Source organism: Buceros rhinoceros, unplaced genomic scaffold (genome assembly GCF_000710305.1).
Source record: "Buceros rhinoceros silvestris isolate BGI_N320 unplaced genomic scaffold, ASM71030v1 scaffold7517, whole genome shotgun sequence".
In the NCBI taxonomy this organism is placed as follows: domain Eukaryota; kingdom Metazoa; phylum Chordata; class Aves; order Bucerotiformes; family Bucerotidae; genus Buceros; species Buceros rhinoceros.
In genome coordinates, this window is record NW_010421507.1 from 17,801 (window position 1) to 31,529 (window position 13,729).

At 35.4% G+C, this 13,729-nt stretch overlaps 1 protein-coding gene across 1 annotated transcript in view; it reads right to left on the reverse strand.

The window, feature by feature from the left end:
- Positions 1-292: 292 nt before the first annotated feature.
- Positions 293-13,729, reverse strand: part of PVRL3 (poliovirus receptor-related 3) — a gene marked incomplete at its 5' end in the record, with an annotated part of 13,749 nt that continues 312 nt past the window's right edge. Inside the window, 4 exons of the mRNA XM_010139682.1 lie at positions 293-1,196; positions 8,702-8,853; positions 11,680-11,797; positions 13,634-13,729. Of these exons, the coding sequence (XP_010137984.1) occupies positions 604-1,196; positions 8,702-8,853; positions 11,680-11,797; positions 13,634-13,729 (959 nt within the window). The remainder of the gene's footprint in view (positions 1,197-8,701; positions 8,854-11,679; positions 11,798-13,633) is intronic.

Genomic DNA, 13,729 nt, shown 5'->3' on the forward strand with positions numbered 1-13,729 from the left:
AATTTTGTTCATAAGCTAGATTCAGTGCAATGACTTAAGTATGTAGTTATAAGAATGCTCATTAAAATGCTAAGAGGTATTAATTTTTGTGCAGAAAAAACTAAAAATAAAGCTTTGATTCTGCTATAACTCATTTTAATTGGTAAAGTACTTGCTATACAGAAGCATTAAGTTTACCATGGATGCTATCTAGATTGGAGTAATTCACTTAATCTGCAAAAGCCCCAAAAGACTGTATTTTATCATTGCCTTAGTTAAACTTCTTTTTAAATCAGAAAGTCAAGACAGCCACTTTTTAATTCTTAAACAATTTTGAATAGCAACTTTTGTTTAGCCTTTTTTACCTCTGGCATAGACCAATATAAGCACTCTGCATTAAACCTCAAATCTTAACAGTAGTACAGCATTGGGAAAAAAAAAAGCAGCTCAAATACATTTTCCCCTGAATCAGTATTTCCATTGTGTCCAGTCACAATATAAAAACCTTCCAAAAAAAAAATCAGTTTCAAAAAGTTTATTCCTCCTCTTGTGTAAGTATAAACAATCTGAAAATGATCAGCCAATGAAATGAACTGTAGGTACACATTTAGTTTTCAGTGGTTACTACACATACCACTCCCTCCGAGATATTACCGAGCCATCTATGTGAGAAACAAAGTCTTCTTCATTGTCATCATAACATTCACCACCCATATACTTCATTCCCAATGTTCCACCTTCATAGTAATCCATTGGTCTTTCATAACGTTCCTGGTACCTGTTAATATTGTCTATATTGTTCCACTCTGGTTTTTCAGGGTCTTCTAAATAATCTTTAGATATTAAGCTGTTCATTGGATGTTTTATTTCTTTTTTTATACTGTCAGGGTAAGAATCCACATCATCTGACTGAAGAACATCTATTTGAGACTCTTTTTGCATATCTGATGGTGGAATGTAGTTCTTAGCAAAGTAGTCACCACGGAACGTCCGTCTTCTCCTATAGCAGATAATTCCAACCAGAACACTGACAAGTATGAGGAAGAGAGCCCCACCCACCGCACTACCGATGACAGTACCCCAAGTGTCTTCCTGCATTGCTGGCAAGGTTGATGTTGGGAAATTTATTATTATAGGTTCTGTTGCTAAACCTGTGATGCCATCAGTCGAAGGATGCCAGGGAACCGTGGGCAGTCGAGTGGTAGTAGTAGGAGGATCTAATGGAAAGAGCAAAGAAGTAGACAAGACACAGAAAAGGCACAAGAATGTCAATGCAAGCTACATCAGTTAAGGGTTTATAAGAAAGCAAAGTTGGTGGGTATGTTCTACAAGAGTAGTTTTTCATTCTCAAGTTCATAGTACTACAAAAACTCATACTTTCCACTGGCTTTGAACTAGCTTCATTACATACGGTTTTGAGCTATGCTGCAGCAGGATAGGAATTATGGGGAGAAAATTAAAGGAATCTTTAAGAAGACATCTTCTCCTCCTCAAAGTAATGAGATCAAAAAATCCGAGCTTGTCTGCTCAGATATTCACTGTTCATAGTTCATTATTTACTTCCCCCATGGAATAATGCTGTCCATTAGGAAAAACCCAAGAAGTCCTCTATCTTTCCAGACAGCAGTTAGGAATATTGGATCAAATTGATTATGTCATAGAGTCAATTATTCCACATTAAATTCCCACTTCAGGAATTGTTCAGGGCACTGAGTATAAGAATGAAAAACTATGAGCTGTGTGCTCAATCAGCAGCATGTGAACTACCAATCTTTAAGCTATTCTCTCCAAAACCATTTGTTACATTAACACAATTGACTCAGCTTCACCTTGGGATTAGTGAAAGAAGCATAGTTAAAAATGGCATGTATTAATCTCAAAATAACACTTATGTTGAGCAAGAAGCTTTCATGATTTTAAAACAAAAACTGGAACATTTGAAGTAAAAATTACTTGTATGCATTCCTCCTAAAAGCAATTTGATCCCTCATGCACAAAGAAACTTCCATATTCATTCCTCAATATAAAATTATCAACTGATTTTATGTGAGGTTTAAGTAAACAAGAGATTGCTAGGTACAAAGCTTCTCCAGTGCTCTGCTTTTTCCTTTGTTCTTTAGCCTACTGGAGATTTATGCATCTGTATTGAAGACAAGGTTGCAAGTGATGGGCTGATAACACTAAAAAAGACTCCTGAGACTATCCCAGTCAATAGCAATGTTACATGCAACTCCGGTTTCTATTTTTGTGCCACACTGAATAAAACTGGCTTTTTGCCTCACCCAATGCAAAGTAATTTTAAAATCAGTAAAGCAACAAACACTATTATAGCTTGAAATCTTTTAGAGAGAATATTACATGAACAGCCAAGTAGCTCATTATGTCATGTTATTCAGTTAAATCCCCATAAGCAAGATTCATGGAACTACTACCACCATATTACAGAGGCACCCTAAATTTACCACCACAAAAAGTAAAATAGATAGAACTGGAGATTTGTCAAGCTTTCAGCTATACGACAAACCATAATTTTAAAGATTCATAAATATGATTTTTGATCTTACTACTCAGAGATGGCCATACAATTCTCAGACAGAATTGCCACGTTTGTCATGATCACTACAAATCATACTTCAGACTGCACCTCACTGCTGAATGCAACATTTTAAGCTTGACATAAACTCTACATAGATTTTTTCAAAGCACATAATTACCTGACTACATAAAAGTGGTGATCTGTTAGGGAGCTATATATAAATGAAATTAATTTGACAGAAGACAGGAAACCAAACAAGGAAGATGCACTACCAAAACAGAGGAATTCAGATTATGGTTTTAGTAAAAACTGATTTAAATGAGTTTAATAATTTAACAAAGAAGTAGAGATTAAGGAATCCAAGTTTACCAGGGTTCCCATGTCCCACAAATTCATAAGTCAAGAAGTTAAACTCAAAACCCTCTTCAAAAGATTTGTTACCTTAAAATACAATTTCAGACAGTACCAGCAATATCTTCTTCCAGGTTACATATACTTTGTTTTTTTTTTAAACTGGCTTTGTAACTGTTCATCTATTTCCCTCTGATACTGAGGTCTTAAGTCCCATTCTCCACATCCACAATATAAAACACATTCACAGTAAGTAGTATTTGCATTCTGGCAAGTTTAACCATCACATATGCAAAATGAACACAGTGGCAATTACACTTTATTAAAATGCCAGAGATTTACAAAAAGCTTTTCCTTCAAAACTTGTTTCATCTACCAGTTGTCAGGTAGTCCAGCTGGATTATCTACAAGCACTAATGAACATATTAAGCAAATTCATTGCAAATGTAGTATCAAGGCACTGTTTGTTTATATGTATTCCTAGAATAAATAACCATAAATACTTCTATTGTGTGTCAGTACCTTTTATTATTGCAGAATGACAAAATTAAAATAATCTCTCCTTTAAGGCCAATTAGACATAAGAACATGTCAAAAAAGTCACCCAGAGCTTGCTTTCTTTTCTTTCTGATTTTTTTTGTTGGGTTTTTGGGTTTTTTTTCTCTTTTTTTTTTTTTTTTTTAAACACTTCCTGCATTAAACAAGTTTCTGAAATAGAAAACAATGTTAAGATCAGGAATGTCAGAGTTCCTTACCTCTTCTCCATAACATTTTGCTTGCAAATGACAGCTCAAATGCTACCTCCAAATTAAGAAGATGCCATTCTTGCCTGTTGGTATGAAAGACTGTATTCCTTCATACCAACGAGGTGTTTAATTGTAACATTTCACATAATCCCTGATACCAGTTTGAGTTCTTAATGCTTTCCACAAAACATTAAGCACATCATTTTAAGTTGTTTTAAATGGCACTTTATTCAAAAGCATCAATTTCCTACTGATCATTTTCTTTAACGTTTTACTTATGATCCAACATTTAACAGCTCTCATCTCTTTCACTAAATTATGCTTGTGTTGTTGCACAAACCACAACAATGTATCAGAGTATACACACAGGCCATGGAGCTGAATGTGCCAAAAATTCTGAATGACATTGGCTCTAGGTTGAACGCATCTTGATTTCTGTTTTTATCTCTGTTTTGAGCCCTGTTCAAATTCTTATTACATATACCCTGTAGTAATGATGAGGACAAGTGAAGATCCACAAAATTTTTCTATTACATAGCTACCATCCTCATTAAAATAGGATAGGAGACAACTGAAGAAAAAAATTTCTAGTACAAAAAAGTAAACCCATCAGCTCCCTCCATACATAAGAAGGCAAGTTCTCATAGTTTGAAAGCCTTTGAGAGTTTTCTATCAAGAAAAGCAAGATTTGCTCTTGACTTCAAATGAAGCTCTAACAACCTTCTCAAACAAAGCCCCACGGTTCTTGTACACTAACCTTAGCTTTCCCACTATTGCTTATTTTCCAGATGTTTGTCATGAAAGTCAGTACCAAATTTCAACAGCTTTAATTTGATTTTTTAGTTTTCTCTAAAATGACTATTCTTGATATGGTTTTCCCAGCTCTTGCAATGCAAACAACTTATCTTGGGCAGATGAATTTCTGCAATTAAGTTTAGCAGAGACATCCAGCTACATGGTATGTCTCATGTTCCCAAACTCCGCGTTTCCCCCTGTCAATTACCCTGCAGTACATCCTCGTTCTGATGTCCAGGACTCAATCTTTGCTTCTATGGAAATTCAAAGTCAACAAGAAGCCAAATGTCAGAAAGATGAATGGGCAAAGAGATGGATGGGTTATCTTCAGAACTAGGCCATTAGCTTCAAAAAAATCTTAGGTTAAGTCCTGTCTTGGTATCAACAACTCATTGTAAGAATCAACACAATAGTTTCAAATTATAAACCATTTTGGATTTATCCCACTATGAAGTATTTCAAGGGTACATTGACTAGCTCCATAATAAGAAAAAGATTAATACTGGCACACATCACCTTTGGCTAACATTTGTCACTTAAGCATTACAGAAACAAAGGTTTGAAAGGGAAGGTGCTTTGGCTAGTTGTTGTGTCTATTATATCTATTTCTTCCCCCTAAAAAAAGCAAACTTCCACATGATTCAAGATCCACACTTCAACTCCCGCATCCCGTTCTCTGCCTTCTGCAAAACGAGGACCTGCTATCAGTTCCTGATCCAAAAGCGAGTTGGCTTTGCAGAAATCAGAAGATCTTCTCTTTGCAGTTCTCATTTTACAGAGTGGAAAGTGTCTGCCTGTACATGTATTACATGCAATTTTGCACAGAGACATATTTCATGCTGCTTTAGACTGCTGTTTTTGCTAAATTTCCCTTAGATGCTAAGAACTTAAAAATTAAAGTACTAACTCTACATAGCTAGACATTATACAACCAGCTCTTTCTTTCAGCTGCTGACTTACATTCTAACTCCCTTGTAACAGCAGAGAAAGTAGCCTTTTCATGAAAGAAGGCTTTCCAAATGTTTGAGATTAGATTATTTGGGAATTTATCATTGTTTCTTCAACTATTCCCACTCTAAAGTCAAGCGAAGTCAAAGAAGATTGTGTAACTCTCTCCCCACAAACCATCTTGTGTACACGGGTTCCACATTGGAGTTAAACATTTTCCTTAAGATTATCTTCTGTTTGCTCCTCCCATTTTGGCAGCATGATAGATATGAAGACTCCTATCAACCTGAAGCAATGCCAACTTCTTTCACGAATCATCCATTTTCAAAATTCAGTGTACTTTTGCAGTTTCTAGCTGGGATTTCCATACGCCATGTAGAACATTTTGACACTTCTTTGGGACACACAAGAAAAATTGTTATCATTAACATAACCTCAAGCCTGCAAGGAATATTCAGGAACAACACTAAAAGATCAAAGCTTACTACACCGGGCAGCACAAAAGTTAGCAGTTAAGGATATCCTGGGACCCCCTTTTTTGTGTAACAGAGAAAAGCAGTTTATCAATATCCCTTCTAACACACACTTTAGAAAATAGAAGTGTCAGAATTCATCATGCTCTCTCAGAAGAGAGGTCTATATATGAAGAAACAAACCCACCACCAATGATCAGCCTCTGCTATGACAATACCCACTCTACAAGAAAGTGACTCTATACTTACAAGTCACATCTTCCTAAAATTACTAGGACTGCTGGCTAACAAAGGCTGGCTTTGTTTTCAGCAAAAAGTAGTCTGTTCCAAAGGCAGTAATTTGAAAAGATGACAGAGGAAGCAAGTATGTTTGTATCTGAATGCAGGTCTCACAAGTAACCTCTCACTCTTACAAAAGGAGAAAGAGGAAGCCTCAATTAACGGTCGGAAGGTGAGCAAACAGAGAGCCAAGAAAATAAAGTTCAGGTCCTTGTGTAAAAAATCTGAGAAACTCTATTACAGGATGAAGTGCTTTACATACCAAGTTGATAGTTTGTTTTGGAAAAATCTATTGCTGTACAACTAAGTCAGGAATTTCAACAACACTTGATCGCCTCTGAACTCCATGCGGAGCACAACTTGCTTTTGCCTGACAACTATATAAACCAAATTTAACTTTACACCACTGAATGAGAAACAGTGAAGGTACCTCTGTCATAAAATCAATGTTGAAAGAAGTCTCTAGCTTCAACCACCATTTTAGTATTTCCCTATCCTTATGAAGATGTGTTGTCTCCTGTCACTAAAAGCTGGTGAATCTACCATTTAGTCCCTGTCAACCACTTCTATTTCCATATTCCACTTCAAGAGTACTAACATGAAAGTTAAGAGCACAGAATTTACTAAAAACACAGCTTTTAACAATACATATCAGGACCAAAAGCATGTTTTGCTCAGTTTACATTCCAATTCTATGACACATTTCAACTTAATAGTTATTTTCTCTAACAGTTAAAAAGCTTCACAACTACCAACATCATGACTGTACAGAAACATTAACTTCATAAATCTTCGACAGCTTCATGACTAAAATTTGAAAGATGGAGTGATCACACAGCTTTGTCTGCTACCTTCAAAATTTCACTCTTTTTGCCAAGTTTTACACAGTGGAAAATAGCTCAGATAGAAAAATAAGCTGATTAAATTATTCCTTTACAGTACAGCACTGCCATGTTCACCATTACTAGTTAGTATCTGCTCAGTTACGTCAAACATGAAGGTGGTAAGAAGTTTGACTTACAGTTTACTACTTCAGTCTTATTTTCTGTACTCTCAACAGTCTCTATGTTCCTTCTATAGAGTAACCTAAAGGATTACTATTTAAAATTACATTTTTGCTGTTGCATAGACACTTACCTGTCCTGCATACTTTAAAGAGACAGTCACACTGAAACGTTATTCTTAGAGTTACAGTAAGATGTGCTTAATAATTAATTTCTGAAAACAATATCGGTGCTATATGTTGATTGCCTTGCCTCTCATTTTAACTGAGACTCTGCTTGCCATGGTTTAAGACCCAACTGGACACTGAGCATCACGTCTGCTTGCTGTAAGCAGATTGTATTCACAGAACTGACAACTTGAAAAGTGGTGGACTTTAAAAAACATCCCCACTCCTTATGATTAAAATAGGGCCAAGAAGAGAGCTATAAGCTGTATTGTTATTTTCTGAGTAAGTGTATTTGAACATTAAACCCAGAAGAATATTTCATCCTATTTAATGATGATGATATAATTTTTTTTATTTCATACTTCTTACAATGTGCCAGTCTTCATAACTGTCTCAAGACTGTTAGACAGCCATGAGCAGTTGTCCATAAAGGAAGCAATAGAATCAAGCATCCAAGAGTAACTTCTCACAGAAGTGACTTTCATATTAATTTGCAGCACTTCAGTCTTTCAATAGCTAGAATTTTATGTAATTTGTTTTGCAATAATTCTACTGTCTCAAACTTTAGACATTTCCAGTTAACTAGCTCATTAACTATTATTTTCCTTTTAAAAATATAATATAGATAATAAGATAGTATAAGTGCTATATATAAAGTGCTACATACTAGCACTTATTGATTAAGCTAGGTAGTAGCTAATTTAGTTAATCCGTTTTGAAAATCTGGAGAGCTTTTTCACACTTGTACTGCACCATTTGCATATACCCTAAGTCATGCTGTTCTTTCACAAAGAAGGTGTCATAGTAAAAGATTAAGTGCATTGTGTTAATAGATACGAGGATGGTTTTCAACAGCAACGGTCCTAAACAGACACACAAATTTGCCATATTATACAAGTAGATCAGCAAGAGTTCTGCATGAGATAGTTCAGTTATTTGTTGTCATCTTCTCAGGATGCAGATAATCTCGTAATTCCAGTACAAAACACACATTCAGAACATAACCCTAACTTCCTTAAAGCTGAGCATCTTTGACTTTTCTAAACATAGGTGTACCCCTTCCACTAACACCCAATTTTTAAATTTATTACAGACAAGGTACTGTTTATTTTCAGTCAGTATGTCTTGCTGAACACAGGTTAATGCTAGAAAAATCACAAAGTTCACCTACCAAGAGAAAGTAATAAACTCCAAAGCACTACGAGAACTACCGCAACCATAAGAATTTCTACTGTATATTGCTGTTATTGAAGAGTCAGTTTAATCCCAAGTTTAATGTAGCTCTCAAATCTGTACTTTCTCTAACTTTTCACACAGTTAAAAGGCATAAATATTTTATGCATCAACTGGCTCTTCAGTTTGCTATTTCAAACGCTGACCAAAAATAAATTCTTAAGATACTGTCTTTGCTGAGAAGACTTACCTAATATGTAGATAGTCTTCTGATCACTTCTCTGACCAAGTGAATTAGTCACCTTACAGATGTAAGTCCCAGTGTAGTTGTAAGTCAATGGGCTGCTGAACTGCAGAGTATTGTTGACAGATAGCAACCCTTCAGGCCATTGCCCATCCAACCTAAAACAAACCAGTTATATTTCAACCATGCATCTTTATGGCCAAAGGCTAAATAGAACTAGTTTAAAATAGTATTTGCAAAAGTCTAGGGAGTGAATTTTTCACTGTGCTCAGACATTGTCATTGGGCCTTCACTGGATATTCTCCAACTGAACATTTAGAATTTAATTTCTGTGGCAAACCCTTTACACACAGAGTCTCTTGGCACTAGCAAGCTGTTTACAAATTAACACTACTGTAACTAAGAAAATATTATTTTAAAACAACTTAGAGGAACAATCCAACTCAAGCTTTAAAAATTAACAGTCAAACTAAGGAGTACTCATACTGCTATCTGGATCATCTTCCTGTTCTTTCACACCCAGTTGAATCATCCAGTAAATCTGTCAGTACACAGGACTGACAAGACTTTTTGACTAGGATTCCTGAGCAAGAGTTTGAGTGGTTTTTCCTCTCTATCTGCCTTTTCTTAACCCCCATCACTTCTCCGTCTAACTTACAGCACTGAAACTGAATCTGGAGCTTGGTGACATATTGGTGAAAAATAGTTAAAGTTTTGTTTCCAGTCAGCCAGCTTTTCCAAATCTAACATTTCCATGTAGCATTCTGCACGTGACTGCAGTAACGACTTTGTAAGCATGACAAAGAAAGCGGAAAGCGCAAAGGCACTGGAACTATTTTAACACTACCCATTAAACACCTGCGTTATTTCATGCCATTGCTTTCCATTTTGCTTTTAACAGCTAAGCAGGACTAAGTCAATATTTAAACATGTAATCACCAGGTCTCAGGATCTTGGAAACACTTAGCAAATCTGATTTTTTAAGTAGTATTGAACAAAAAAGCCACCCTCATACTTTAAATAAGTACTCAAATGGACTGCAGCCCCTGCCCCAGTTAACAGTAAACGTGATCAACAAATGTAGGTTCAAGACATTGCCATTGTTTTGCTGACATTGATTACAGCCCAGAATTGCTTCCAGAGTTGGTAAGTCATTAAGCATGTACTTCACAATTTATAGTACCAGAAGTATTTATTTAAAAAAAAGATAGTCAATTGCTCAAAAGCTCTATTCTAATAAAGTTCTCATATATGCAACATTTTAAAACATTACTGATCATGAAAATATTAGCATCCTAGCAAATACAATGTCACCTTTGCTCCCAAGGGATAAACATTTTTTGGTGTGGTAATTCTAGAAGTTACTATAATTTGAAACCAGTAAGACAGCACACAATTTCAATACAACTAGTTTCTATTTCCTTAAACACTCAAGTTACCCTTCTTTTGCATAGGTTCCCCCCCGCCACCACCCTTGAAGTTCATCATTCACCACTGTTATAGCTTCTTGGATGGGTTACTACTCAAAAAGGCACACTAGTTTTTATTTCAGAAAATTAAGCTTTTCTTGTAAAAGCTGTTGCAGTTTTAACCTTAGGAATTTTAAAAGTGTACTCTGAAGCTTGAAGTGCTTTAAACACATTCAAATATGTATAGTTCTGGAATTGGAAATAGAGGTTGTATTGATTAGTTCTTACATCTTAAATTCAAATCAGAGAATTGAGAACCCAGTTCATCTGAAGAAATAAGAGGTACTGCTGCTGAGAGCGTGGCATACTTCTTTAAACACAGAAATTTTTGTGTGTTGAAATCTCACTGATTGAGCAAAGCATGGGATGGCAACCTACTAAGGCACACAGATAAAGCATACATTTTACTTACTTTTTTACTTTACATTTTTCATACTTTAGTGTAGCCATGCAATTCTGACTAGTTAGTTGCAATATTGATTTAAGATTTCAACAGTTGCTTTTAGGATCAAGCCAATTATAGTAATGTTTTGTTTTCCTGGGAAACTGCCAAGTAATTCGAATTAATCTATACCACATTTTTAAACCACATTACGACTACTGTTCCTATATGCTAAATTTTATCTGCCTCTGAGAAGGTAGGGAAGTGGATTACAGCTTCATATGAATAAATATTCCTGTGATTTTACCAACAGAAGCACTACAACATATCTACGTATACATTTACATTGTCCTTGGGAAAGTTATCTCCTTTGTTTCTACAGACAACAAATCAGTTTAAAATAGGTTTTGTGGATTTTGGTTTTATTTCTTCACATGAGAAATTTTAATCTATGCTTGCTTTTATTGTCTTCCTCTGTCTTTTGCCCGAAGCACATCCATGGCTGTAAAAACAAAGCAGTACGTTTCAGAGTAGGGCCCACCCAATCCATATAATCATGAAATGCAGCTGTTATGTCTCTAGTAAAAATAAATAATAAATAAAATTGTGCATGTGTTCAAGATCTAATTTTCATTACTATGCAAGCCACCACATTTATCAATTTTGGCAAATACTTCAGCACTTCTGAAAAAATAAGCAGTGTTTCCCATCTCAACTGTAACTTCAGGTTTTAAAACGCAGATACAGAAAAGTCTGTTCTAGTGTTTAAATTTAAATAAGTAACAATTAAGTAATAATAAAACAGAACTAATGAAATAATAATTGGACCCTTACTAGATTTATTGGGCTTTGCTCCATATACTGCAACATACACAGTTTAGTCTACTTTAAGTAAATACAAAAGATTTTATCCTAAGAGTAATGATAAACTGTTCAGGCTTCTAAATTTACAAGATATCCACTCACCCATATTCATACATACACATATCCTGTACTCCTTTCAAAAGGCTGGACAATATCATTACAACTCAATACAATTCACATACTCCTTGTTTTCAAAACAGGTGTTTCCTGTAAGGTAACAAATTATACCACTTTAATCATGTGGCAAGCCCCTTTTTATAAACATTTACCTGGTCCACGTAAATTCCATTGGTAATGGATTAGCATCAGCATTACATCTGAGCTGAACATTCTCTCTTCCAATGAACCAGTTTCCATCATAGCCGGTTACTGAAACTTCTGGGGCATCTGACAAAAAAAAGATTTAACCTATCAATCACAAAACTTTATTTCAACACAAACTGTGTGTGATGGTCAGTTCAGTGAAACGTAAGGAGGTTCTTGCTGCAGGTTCTGGGGTTGGGGGAGGTGTTGTAGGGGGTTTTTTTGTTTGGTTTGATTTTTGGGGTTTTTTTGCTGTTTTCTTTAAAACCCAACAATAACAAAACACACAGTGAACACCAATACAGATTCCAAGCTATAGCATAATATGCAGCAGTGGATTAGATCAGTAAGTTGTTTTAATCAGTGCAACTGTCCTACTGTGTGTTTTCAGCAAACACACAGCACTTTTGAAGAGTGAGAGGCCTTTCAGAAGAATCAGTTTCATGGGTTTTTTTGGAAGTGAAGAATAGTAATTTAGAGCTACTTCTCAATAATGAGATACAGCAAAAAAATCAAAAACAGCATTTTGAGAAGCCAGGTAATTAGGAAATCAAAAAGTTCACAGATGCCAGTTAAAAAAGTTATCCACTGGCATCATAATGTAGAATTATGTTGTTATGGCTCTAGCTGAAATATTAAGAGCCCAGAGAACACAAGAACCAGCATGATTTAGTACAAGCTCCTCCAGCAGAGATGGAAGGAGTAGTTGCAAAAGCTGAAAGCATAGGGGAAGACTGAAGGGAGACTGAAGAGAAGAGACAAAATCTCTGCTTCTCACTTGCTGCTGTGTTCCTTACTATACAATTTTGTTAGAAGTTCTGAAACATGCCTTAGCACTAATTTCACATAAAAATAAGTTTAAGACCAATTTGCCTCCTCATTTCACTTTAAATACAGAATTTCTCTTATTCACTGAGAAAATAACAGGAACAAATATAATCTTCACTTCCATTTCTGTGTCAACAGCACTTCAATCCAGAACTTTTTTCAACATTGACAAAATAAACCATTACTAATCATTATTTTATGCCCAAATAAGTGATTCTTTGCCAAACAGAACAAAACCAAACCCAAACAGGTTATGGTCAAACCAAAATAGCAAAGTTTACTTTTTCTACCCACTACACTTCTTCTAATTGAATTGACAGATTTCTATATTTAGGAACTTTAAAAAGGTGCTGGGACAGGATACCAGAGGAAGAACTTGAAAATTACTCATTTTGGTCACATACGCATTATCTAATAATAATAAAAAAGATCACATGCCTAAAGCTTGTTTGTCTTAACTGGTTTTAGCTAAGCAGCATTGCAAGTCATATCACTTTGCGATCACTTGTTTTAAAGCCACAAATTTGTTAAGCGAGCCTGGCACAGGTTTGAATTGCGTGAACAATCTGAAGCTGAATAACAAGTGTTAGGGACTTATATATTGTGTTCTTGCTTCCTTACTCAAATTAGAGCGGAAAAAGCTTAGTAACTTGAAAATAACTTACTGGCCAAAATACCTACTTTCACCTTGTCATCTCAAACATGAATCTTTATTAGATTCTTTTTTATACTGCTGAAATTGTAAGGCACCATAGAGTTCACAGATCAACTAAGTCTGTTATTATGTCTGTAATCCTTTCAATGATAAATATAACCACAAGTAAAGTTTACTCATGGAGCTGATACCCAAAACAAACAATAGAAACATAATGGTATTCTAGCTTTGTGCCTAGATATTCTTTTTCTTAATACAGAGGCCCTAGGTTTCTACTGCTGCCTGACCTACCTCTTATCTACATGCTTTTGTATACAACTTTATTTCCATTTTTTTCCTGAAGCAGTAAGTGCTCATCTCCTTCCCGTGGAAGGTATATGCAATAAAGCTGGTTATAAGATATATACCAAAAAGTAACTACCTTACAGAATACTTACACTGTATGTCCAACACATGAGGGTATCTTATCTCCTTTTCCAAAGCAGGGTGCCTCACAATACAAGTTATAAGCCTTCCTCTTGCAAATCGTGTAG